At 38.2% G+C, this 12,127-nt stretch overlaps 1 protein-coding gene across 1 annotated transcript in view; it reads right to left on the bottom strand.

Moving 5' to 3' along the window:
* The window catches only part of INTU (inturned planar cell polarity protein), a 156,178-nt gene that overhangs the window by 48,357 nt on the left and 95,694 nt on the right, over positions 1–12,127 (bottom strand). The window contains exons 7-8 of the mRNA XM_006876097.1: positions 5,409–5,486; positions 1,916–2,105 (exon numbers count right to left, since the gene is read on the bottom strand). Of these exons, the coding sequence (XP_006876159.1) occupies positions 1,916–2,105; positions 5,409–5,486 (268 nt within the window). The remainder of the gene's footprint in view (positions 1–1,915; positions 2,106–5,408; positions 5,487–12,127) is intronic.

Below are 12,127 nucleotides of genomic sequence, written 5' to 3'. Positions count from 1 at the left end.
CCAGCCATTCCCTCTCTCCATGTCATCATCTCTGCCTCCATTGCTGGTGTCACTGCTTCTCTGGGTAGGGTCCCACATCCCGTTCTTCTCCCTTGATGGTCCCAGGGACCTCCGCTCCTGGACTGCAAAGTCAATCACTCCCCTCATTTTGCTACAAAATGTCTACCTTTATATTTCCAACCCTCATAGTCAGTCCTGATAGCAATTATTCACTATTGTGCCACATGAGTGTCATCCCCATGCCTTTCATCAGCCCCGCCCAGAAAGATTGGATACTACTCAGTGGAGATTTTGCCTTCCTCCACGCCCTCTGGATCTAGAATATGCTGTATTTTTTTAAAGTCTTAAATTTCCTAACGGAAAGATAGTATTTAATCCTAGTGTATTACAAGTCTAAAGACATGGTTCCCTAGCATTTGTTGTTGCTAAGTGCTGTTGAGTCACTTCTGACCCATAGAGACCCTATATAGGGTTTCTGAGGAGTGGCTGATGGGTTTGAACCACTGACCTATGGTTAGCAGTCCACTGCTTATCTGCTAGTGCTATACCAGGACCCCTAAAAGCATTTAGTACCCTGTTATCACAGAATGAGGAGACTACATAATTTGAAGGAAGAGATTCCTTTACTGAAGAGATTCTGACGCTGGGGAAAGAACCTGGGCAATTGTAAGACAGAAAGGTGGTCTCATGATGCAGACCTGGTACCTGGTGCCTTTCAGAGGAAAATAGTCCCAGATTAGGCATGAGACAGGTTGTAACATCAGGTGTCTTTCTAATTTAAAGGTAAAGATATTTAACTACTTTCTATCTATATTAAACGTGTATTTTCTTATGAATACACTGGTGAGAGTTGAATCAGATTGTCACCATACTTTTTATATTTTTTACATGATTTAGGAAAATGGTAATCATTATCCTATGATATCAAAAGATGCATCAGACAGTTGACAGAGGTAAGGACAAAATATTAACAGCAGAAGGCAAAGCTTCCTTTAAATAACAACTTCTTTCAAAGACTAATTATAAAATAATACTCCTAAGAACTACAAGTACAATGTGCCAGGCACAATACTAAGTACCTTACATGTAATCAGTCACAACTCTATGAAGTAGGCAGTATTATTGTCCCCATTTTATAGATGAGGAAACTGAGCAGAGAGATTGAGATAGCAACTTAAATCATTACCAAATTGTCAAAAGGCATTTAATTAAATAATACACTGTAGAATTTCATGAAGTGTGGAACAGAATCTTGATGTAGGTTTTTACTACAATGTAACCTGAGTCTTATCATGGGTTAGGAACTGGTTATATTGTTATTTACATTGATGAAAATGTCTGAAATTATTTTATCAGTCATTCAATAGCAGAGTAACTTCGGGTACACAGAAATAACTTGATCATACTGGAAATATTTAACCATCATCAAGTTCCTTTCCTTGGGAAGTTAAGACATCCATGGGATAATCCAACAGCTAATCACATATGGTCATGGAAAGAAAGACTTTGTTATTATTAGTGATACCTATCTTTTCATTAAGAATCCTGCTCATAAACTCAGAATTCTGTCCAATTTAATCTATATGTAAACATCATCCTAACTTGGTGATCTTGCATTATAAGATCAAAGTTACAAAACTTAAAAAGTAAGATATGTCACGTAATTATAATTTTGGAAAAGTATTCTAAATTTGTACAAAGCTTAAAAGTTGAAGTAGGAAGCAAGAGCTAACTTTCACTTAGAATAATTTGTCTTTCTAAATTCACTGCACTGGAACGCCTACTTCATCAATCAATTGCCTCTCAAATACTTACCAATGATACTGAAAATAACAAAAAGTCTAAAGAGAAAAAGAAAAGACAAAGGACTGTAAGACAACTGGTTTTGATTCTTGTTGATGATACCTAAGATTACCTTGATTTCCTGTGGAAGATGAAGCCATCGAACTCCAGGAAAACTGTCTAAAAGTATTGCACTGGAAGCATCATACTGCTGGGCACTGTGGCTGGCATTTGAATGCAGTTTAGTGGGCTGAAGCGCTCTTTGAAAGAACAAGTTGAAAAAATGATCCAAACGAGGAACATTTTCAACCTGGCAGAATGCACTAAAGAAACAAGAACCATTAGTTAGAACATCATAAAAAACCAGTGGTTGTTATTATATGCTTCTAAAGACTCCTAGTGTGGCACTGTAGCATAAGCAATGGACTATTGACCAAAAGGTGGGTAGTTCAAATTCACCAATTGCTCCTTGGAAATCCTCTACAGGGTTGCTAAGAGCCAGAATCAACTTGACTGCACTTAACAACAACAAAGGGAATGGAGTACAGCCAGAATGCTTCTTACAAGTGAGGATAGTCAGACGTCCAAGTCTCTTATACTTTGGACATACTGTTAGGAGGGCCCACTCTCTGGAGAAGGACATCATGCTTGGAAAAGTGTAGGGCCAACAAAAAAGAGGAAGACCCCCAATAAGATGGAATGGCACAGTAGTAGCAATAATGGGCTCAATTGTAACAATTATTTTGGTGATGGCACAAGACCGGGCAGTATTTCATTCTGTTATACATGTTGTTAAGTGCTGTTAAGTCAGTTCTGACCCATAGCGACCCTGTATAGGGTTTCCAAGGAGCAGCTGGTGAGCTTAAACCACCAACCTAGTGGTTCAAAACAACTTTGCAGTCTAGCGCATTAGCCCACAGAGCCAACAGTTACTGTAAATTGGAACTGACTGGATAGCACCTAACAGCATCATCAAGGGTAGTGAATCTTTTCCATACAAAGGCTCTCCTCCTTACCTTCCTTGAATCATTGCTCTTATCTTACTGATGAAGTGTGTCTTGATCATCATTACCATCATAATGTTGTTGTTGTTAGGCACTGTTGAGTCAGAACCAACTCATCGAGACCTTATGCACAACAAAACGAAACACTAACTGATCCTGCGCCAACTTTACAGTCATGAGTGTGTACTATTACTGAGTGTGTACTGTTGAATGTGTACTATGTGACATACAGTGCATGTATTTACATGTATTTAGTAGCCTAATCCTTATAATTCCACCAGGAAGAAACCTTGATGATTCTTATTTCACATATAATGATATAATAGTTCAGACGAGCAAACAATGTACTCCAAATCATACTGCTAATAGTGAATTTGGATTTGAAGCCAGGCCTTACCACATTTCTCCCATAGTACTGACAGAGATGTTGCTAAAATCAAACAATACCATGTCTATAGCTTAACCCTAGGAAATGAGCACATGAGGCTAATTTTGAAGGACCTGTCTCAGGTGAATCCATGCTAGCACTTGGGCAGGGTGGATACAGACAAAATTGTGAAGCAGGTATAATTTGGCTTTGGTTATCCAAGGCGCTGTTGTTTTCATTGTAAGTGACCTCAAGTTGGTTCAAATTAATAGAGAACCTAAATAGGGATTCCAGGAGCTCTGGTAGCGTAGTGGTTATGAATCGGGCTGTGAACCGCAAGGTCAGCAGTTCGAAACTACCAGCTATTCCGTGGGGAAAGAAGAGGCGTTCTGCTCCCGTAAAGATTTACAGCCTCGGAAACCCTGCACAGGGTCGCTATGAGTCGGAACCGACTCCACAGCACATAACCACCACCCACCACCACAGGAGCAGCTGGTAGGTTTGAACCACCAACCTTTGGTTAGCGGTCTGGTGCTACTACTACAGTGCCACACTAAGGACTGCACCCACAGCACTAGTCCTCATTTTATGCCATGCAATCTTCATGAAATTACCTTTTCATTAAGAGTTAGAAGTGACTTTTATTATTCCAGATTCCATATTTGAGATTTTGTCTACTTGCTAAAATTTATTTGTAACCCTAAATTCAGTATGTGTGGCAAATTTGTTGTTCACCATGGATATGTAATGCTGTTATTGTTGTTAAGTACTGTGGTGTCAGTTCCAACTCATAGCAACCCTGTATAATTTTTCTGAGGAGCGGCTAGTGAGCTTGAACTGCCAACCTTGCAGTTTGAACCGACCTTGCAGTACATTAACCCACAGCACTACATCAGGACTCCATGGATATACATATTGAGTGGCAAAAAAAATTGAGTCTCCTGATGCACATGAACCTGGCTGAGGTCAAACAAGGAAAGCAAGCTGTTTTCTTGTTTCAGTTCTCATACTGTAAACAAGTGTCCTTTTCTTGTGGTCTATATAGTGCCACATGTTTTGCACTTCTATGTTTATTGTTGGTGACTGTCCATATTAAAATGGTCTTCAACTGTAATATTGAAGTGCTATCCAGTGGTCTTAAGTGCAAAAAAGCTGTGATATGCTTTACAGAGGACACATGAGGGTTAGGTAAGTCACACTGAGGCATAAGTTACAGTACTTTGGCTTTCAGTTTATTGTTAACCAACAATACATATTAAATAAGGTGTCTTGATTTTCTTATGAAAATGGAAGTGTGGAGTGAAAGTCAAGCATCTGAACATTGAAGGACGTGGCCACAGAACTGTCTCAGGAGGAATGGGAATGCCTGGACCCTCCTGAAAAGGCTTTGTATAAGGATATGATGTTGGAGAACTACAGGAACCTAGTTTAGCTGGGATAAGCACTGGACTGCGAGCCACAAGGTCGTTGATTTGAGCCTACCAGCTAGTCCACATCAGAAAGATGAGGTGCTCTGCTCCCGGGAGGATTTACAGCTTCAGAAACCCTATATGGGGTCACTAAAAGTCAGAAATGACTTGATGGCACTTTACAACAGAATAAATGGAAATACAGAAAAATAACTACATAAATAAGGTATCTTTACACAGAAACACATATGAAACTAGTCATACTACCTTTCTATACTATATGGCTTTTATTTATATATATATTTATAATAATAGTACATGGAGTCCTGGTGTGGTGCTGTGGGCTAATGCATCAGACTGCAAAGTCGTTTGAACTGCAAGATTGGTGGTTCAAGTTCATGCTGCTTCTTGGAAACCCTATACAGGGTCACTATGGGTTGGAATCGACTCTATGGCACTTAATAATAACAATAATAGTACATACATTTTTTAAAAACCAAATTCTTTTTAAAGAAAGTAGACAAAAACTCAACATTTAAAATCTCAGAGTTTTCCACACATGTATGAAGAAATACTCTCACATTTTTCCCCAACAGAAATAGGTCAAATCAGAATACAGTTGTGGCTATATTTCTATGTCACTAAAGTAAAACATGAGACCCTTCTCTTAAATAAAAGTTATTAAATTAAAAATTTCTCAGAATTGTAAAATCAAGGCAATAAAGAAAAATAAGAAAGTAAGAAAAACAAACAACTGTTTTGCCAAGCAAGGAGCAGGATGAAGTGGAAAAGCTGATTTAGAACCATATACTTAAAACTCGTGATTCAATTCCATGAAGTACTTACCTATCTAAAGAACCATACATAAACTTTAAAGTCTGGGCAACATCTTCTATCATATTCCTTAGCTGAGGAAGAGGAACTCTAAAAAAAGGCAAAAACACATCTATTTTATAGCAAAATCTAATGATATATGCATATCTAAAAAAGAACATTTTTATATTTTATATATAAAAAAATGTAAAAAGTGTATCTGTCAATTGTGTGTGTAGCTGTAAAAAAGCCTTTTTAGTACATTACAAATTGATCGCCTTGAGGTGTACATTTGAGTTCTGATATGAGTCATATAGGGGCTTTTGATACAATCACATATAGTACGCAAGTTAACCCCCTTTAGGCTTTGGCTTCTTCTGTAAATAGGGCCAAAAGTCACTAAGTACTTTTTAGGTTGACTCTGAGGATTTAATGAAAGTAATGTACATAAAATATTTAGAGCATTACTTGGGCTCACAGAAGGAAATGATAAATTCCTCATATTTTCTAATACCATGAAGATCTCATATGAACTTTCAATTACATTTCACTTTTTGACAGAAATGAAATGGAGAAAGAAAAGGAAGCAGGCCACTGACTTACATTTTCTCACTGAAGCCTTCTGACAATTCTGCAATATAGATCTTATTACCTCCATCTGTGCATAAAAATTAGCATAACCCCAATTCCCAAAATGTGAAGATTAATCAAATCCCTACTTTCTCACTTCACAATCTTCTCTAATACCACTTTCCTAGGCAGCACTCCCTTTCTCTGGCTTGACCACCTGAGTCAGGGCAGACCTTGTCCAGTAGTTCAGATTGTCAAATAAGAGTTCACACAACACCCTTACCTTGTACCTCCTGGGTGCAAAAAAAATTTTTTTGCCCACTACTCCTTCAGAATGACAGCCATTAGTTCAGGGGCCTTCCTTGGGGTCCCTTTACTTTTACCTGCTGGCTCCCACTACTGCCTTGGATTAAATAATGTACTGAAATGACTCACAGAACTCATAGAAACTATACCTACCTGCTTCTTTCCAAAGACCAGGTTGTTAGGAGAAAATTGGTAGTATACAAAAATGAAGTTTTTTGTTTTTCTGTTTTTAGACCATCCATTTGTCTGCACTTTTTAAAAATAGCAAATACGATTAAAGAAATAACAGCTAAGTGTGGTCCTATAGGCTAAGCACTGGACTGCTGTGCTAACTGCTAACTCAAACCCATGAGCCCCTCTTGGAAACGCTATAGAGGGTCATGGATGTGCTGCTCATCACTGTGATAAGGTCAGTTATGGATTACTCCTCTGTGTAGGAAGAGGTTTGGAAAAGAAAAAGACGGATAAAGCTAAGTGGTGTGACTGTAGGACCCTAGTGTAACCACTTTACCTTCCTCCTACGCTGGACCAGAGGTTCCCTCGTGGAGCTGCTTCCAGGGCTCTCCATGCCCAGCCCTGCAAACCCTGCTCTGCCCATTGGGCCTTGGATGACATTGAGTCTTGGGGCTTCCAGGAAGGGCGTTGGTAGTCTCGCCTCACACTCAAAGCCACCAAGGTGGAGAAAGCTTTAAGAAATCAGCAAACTCTTGAGCATTTCTTCTAAACACTTTCCAATGTCTCTTTCTTTCCTCCCTTTTCACTCCATAGCAATTTTGAGCTTCACGGCCTCCGGCTGATTATCATTGTTGTTGTTAGCTGCTGAATCGGCTCTGACTCATAGTGACCATTCATAGGGTTTCTGAGGAGTGGCTGATGGGTTTGAACTGCCCACCTTGCAGTTAGTAAGTACAGTGCTTGTCCTACAGCACCACAGCAGGTGGCACTGGAGCTGGGACGCGCCTTCCAATATGCCTGAAGGCAGGAACCATGGAGCACGGTGTAGTGGGAGCCAATCAACCACTGGACATGGTACCCTCACAAACAGGAGGGTGAGGGGCAGCACAGCCCAGCTTCCTAGAGGCCTCCTGGAGACCCACCTCAAAAGATGGATACTTTGCAGCCATTATCATGTCTGATGTCTTGTTAATATACAAAAAAGTCATTTACAATTTTTATTTGTAAATGAGAATTGTCAGATAGCACGACAGTGGATAAGTGTGGAATGGTGGTGGTGGTATGCCGTGGAGTCATTTCTGACTCATAGTGACCATGCATAGTTTCCTAAGTTGTAGTAAATCTTTATAGGAGCAAAAGCCTTATTTTTCTCCTGTGGAACTGCTGGTAGTTTAGAACTGCTGATGTTGAGGTTAGCAGCCCAACTCGTAACCACTATGCTACCAGAGCTCCTTTTAAAGCCTACAGCGCCCAGTATTCCCAGGTGTTCTCCCATCCAAGTACTGATCAGGCCCTACCCTGCTTACCTTCCAAGGTCAGATGAGATCGGGTGCATTCAGCGTAGAATAGGTGTATTATGTTTACAATGTTGTTGTTGTTGCTATTAGGTGCCATCGAATTGGTACCGACTAATAGTGACCCTATGCACAACAGAATGAAACACTGCACAGTCCTGGGCCAACCTCACAATTGTTACTATGTCTGATCCTATCCTGCCACCACTGTGTCAATCCATCTCACTGGGAGTCTTCCTTTGTCTCTGACCCTCCACTTTAACAAATATAATGTCCTTTTCCAGTTACTGGTTCCTCCTGATAATATGTCCAAAGTATGAGACACAAAGTTTGGTCATCCTGGCTTCTAAGGAGCACTCTGGCTGTACTTTGTCCAACACAGATCTGTTTGTTCTTTTGGCAGTCCATGGTACTTTTCATATTCTCCTCCAAACCTACAACTTAAATACATCAATTCTTCAACGATCTTCCTTATTCACTGTTCAGTTTTTGCATGCATATAAAGTTATTGAAAATAACATGGCTTGGATCAGGCATATGTTAGTCCTCAAACTGACATCTTTGCTCCTCAACACTTTAAAAAGGTCTTGTGCAGCAGATGTGCCTAATGAAATACATCGTTTCATTTCTTGGCTGCTGCTTCCATGAGTGTTGATGGTTGATCCAAGATGATTGAAGCCTTTGGCAGCTTCAATCTTTCCTCCTTTTATATGGATGTTGTTTATTGGTCCAGTGGTGAGGATTTTTGTTTTCTTTATATTGAGGTGCAAACCACACTGAAGGCTGTGGTCTTTGATCTTTATCAGTAAGTATTTTAAGTCCTGTTCACTATCAGCAAGCAAGGTTGTATCATCTGCGTATTGTAGGTTGTTGATGAGTCCTCCTCCAATCCTGATGCCATGTTTTTCTTCATATTTCTCAGCTTTTCAGATTATTTGCTCAGCATATAAACTGAATAAGTATGGTGAAGGAATATAACCCTGGTATACAGCTTTCCTAATTTTAAACCATTCGGTGTTTCCTTGCTCTGTTCGAATAACTTTCTCTTGGGCTATGTACAGGTTCCTTATGAGCACAATTAAATGTTCCAGAATATTTACACTTTGCAATGTTGCCCATAGCTTGTTAAGATCTACACAATCTAAAGTTTTTGGGTATGCAATAAAGCACAGGTAAACATCTTTCTGGTATTCTCTGCTTTCAGTCAAGATCCATTTGATGTCAGCAATGAAATCCCTTGTTTCATGTCCTTTTCTGAATTTGACTTAAACCTCTGTTAATGTAAGGTTGCAGCCGTTTTTGTATTATCTTTAGTAAACTTTAATCACATGGGATGTCAATGATATTGTCTGATGAATTCCGCAGTCTGTTGGGTCACCTCTCTTTAGAATGGGTACAAATACAGATCTCTTCCAGTCAGTTGACCAAGTAGTTGTCTTCCAAATGTCTTGGCAGAGATGAGTGACTGCCTCCAGTGCTGCACCAGTTTGTTGAAAGATTTCAATTTATATTCCATCAATTCCTGGTACCTTGTTCTTTGCCAATGCCTTCAATGCACCTTGTATTTCTTCCATAAGGATCACTGGTTCTTGATCATATGCTCCCTTTTTTTAAATAAAACAAAATTGAACTTTTATTAAAGGGTTTGAAATTACATTGTATTTCAAATTTCTAGAATGGAATTGAACCTTTTATGAGCTGGAAAAACAGCACAGATGAAAAATATTTTCTCTTGAAAATCCAACAATTCCTGTGCAAACCACCTCCCCCCTATAAAAGACGGTGAAATATTATCTAACTCTTCACTTTGGCAATAGCTATTTCCTAAAGGAATGAAAATAAAAGTAGTGGTTTTACTATTTTTGTTAACTAAAAATGGGATTCTATCTTAAGATAAAAAATGTTTTATGTTCAGAAGAAGCTATTTTGAAGACGAGCTGTGAGTACAAAAACCAATACAGAACATCTTATCTAAGCAACCAAAATCATTCTGAAAATAAAGAGAGTAATAAATGTTTTCATGGCATTTTTTTCCTACAAACTATTCTAACTGGTTAAGGATTTTCAGTAGTTAATTAAAATTTTATAGTAAAATTCTATACAAAGCAAATCTTATAGTAACCCTGTAGGGCTGAGCAGAACTGCCCCATGGGGTTTCTAAGGCAGTATTATCTTTACAAAAACAATCTCTCCTCCTTCCTTCTCTGGAAGAGTGGCTAGTAAATGAATACTATGTAATTTGGAAAAAAATGTGTTCACATTCCCAGATCTGAACCTTAATTTTCAAAAGGGAATTATCAACTTTAATAATAAACCCATTACAATTTTATTAAGAAAAGAAACTCTTGGTCTTCCTCTGAGTTACTATTTGATAAGTTCACCTTCAGATGTAAAGCTTAAATTCATTACAAAAAAGTAACAGTAATTAGCCTGAGGTATTTTAAGTTTGGCTCTTTGCTTAAAGTTATGGCAAAATTTTTTCCTTTCTTAATTTCCATGTTATTCCCATGATCTCTGTAGTATTTACCACAACATAATCATCTAAAATACCTAAAATATTTCTTGGATCTATTGGAATTGTTATTTATTCATCCACTTTTAGGTGCCACACAAAAATCTGCAGGTTTTGCCTGTCTAGATCCAGAGGTAACTAACCTTTGTTTTCCAGTGTAAGAATTACTAAACCTTAGAATAAAAAAAAGATGCTGAATTACTAAACCTTAAAAAAGAAAAAAGAAAAAAAAAAGATGCTGACCATCATACTTGTTACCACAAGGTACACTGAATAGGTCCAAAAATGTTTTAGCTTTTAATGAGACTGAACACAAACATTTCACAAATTTTAACTTAATATGTTACAAAATTTAACTTAGTATGCCTCAACACAATCTGTGAGGTAGTTACATAAACAGTACTATCCATTCTGGGAGTCTTGGTGTGGTGCTGTGGGTTAATACGCCAGACTGAAAAGCCATTTGAAGTGTAAGGTCGATGGTTCAAGCTTATCAGCTGCTCCTCAGAAACCCATATACAGGGTCGCTATTGGTCAGAATCGACTTGATGGCACTTAACAACAACAACTACCCATTTTTAGTACAGCGTAAACAGAAGCATGGGTAAATGACACACTCATACTTTCACCAATATGAATTAGAATAAGCCATAGTTGTAACTTTAACTTTTTAATGCTCTTTAAGAAAACTACGCTTCAACTTAAGGTTTTGTCTTCTTTTTTTATACTAGCTTATTAAGTGATGTTCCAATGTTGGTACACTTGTTCAAACTAGGCACAAACATTTTAAGCTAGGCTTCTGCCTCACCTGAATGAATACAAAATTAAGACATTATCTTATGAGAACTAATATTAGACACTTTTATTTTAGGTTGCAAAAACAAAAACAAATAAAACAACAAAAAATTTCAAATTGGCTTGTCAAATGATGTAAATTCACCCTTTCCAGGGAGGCAGAAGCTAGACCAGTGTCCTCAAGGCCACATCCAGCCTGCTTCACTGTTGCTTATACTCTGCTTGGTTTTGATCCTTCTTCACATCATAGTCTGGATCATTTTCCTCATCTCCTTCTCCCCCTTCCTCATCTGCTTCTTCACTTTCATCATCATCATCATCATCATCATCATCATCATCATCATCATCATCATCATCATCATCTTCAATAGCTTCTCTTGGTATTATACGCTCACATAAAAAATGACCTATTTCAAAGTCTGCAGCAAGGATAGCTTCAGCATCATCATCCAAGTTTGTACTCTCAGGAACTTCAGGAAGGGCAAAAAAATTAAAGAAAGACTCACTGGAAATGTTTTCCATCACAGTCCAAACTGTTCCATGCCCTTTGTGTTTTTGCTTCTTTGGAATGGTTTTCAGTGTGACATTCTTTCCTTTTTTCCCAATTTGTTTGGTTCCCTGTACAACCCGTAATTTCTGGTCCATCAAAAGAAAAGGGATCAGAATCATTTAGTTCAGACCTCATCCTATATATCTTTGCTAACACTTCATTTATGGAATACTCATTGGATTCAAAGTGAAACTCTAATACAAAACTCATAGGCTGGCCAGAATTTGAGAACTTTAACATCTTTCAAGTGCTTCAGAATAGGTTCATCATGTTCCTGAACCATATCGCTGAGCAAGTCAACATTCTTAAAAACAGTCAACCAAAATTCAGGAATTCCTTTGGGATCTTCTTTTTCTTCATCTTTCTTCTCATCTTCAACCTTGGAATTTTCTTTCAACTCCTCCTAAAAATTTCATCCTTCTCATCTGCTTTCCACTCACATTCTTCTTCTGTGTGCTCATAAATTGCACTGATGATCTAAAATTGCATGTCAAATAGAGGCTGATAGAGAACAGCATATTTTCTTTCAAGATCATGAACTTCCTAAGGG

The sequence above is a fragment of the Chrysochloris asiatica genome, unplaced genomic scaffold (assembly GCF_000296735.1).
Source record: "Chrysochloris asiatica unplaced genomic scaffold, ChrAsi1.0 scaffold00353, whole genome shotgun sequence".
In the NCBI taxonomy this organism is placed as follows: Eukaryota; Metazoa; Chordata; class Mammalia; order Afrosoricida; family Chrysochloridae; genus Chrysochloris; species Chrysochloris asiatica.
Note: the sequence above shows the minus strand (reverse complement) of the source record. Positions and strands in the feature narration are given on the sequence as shown.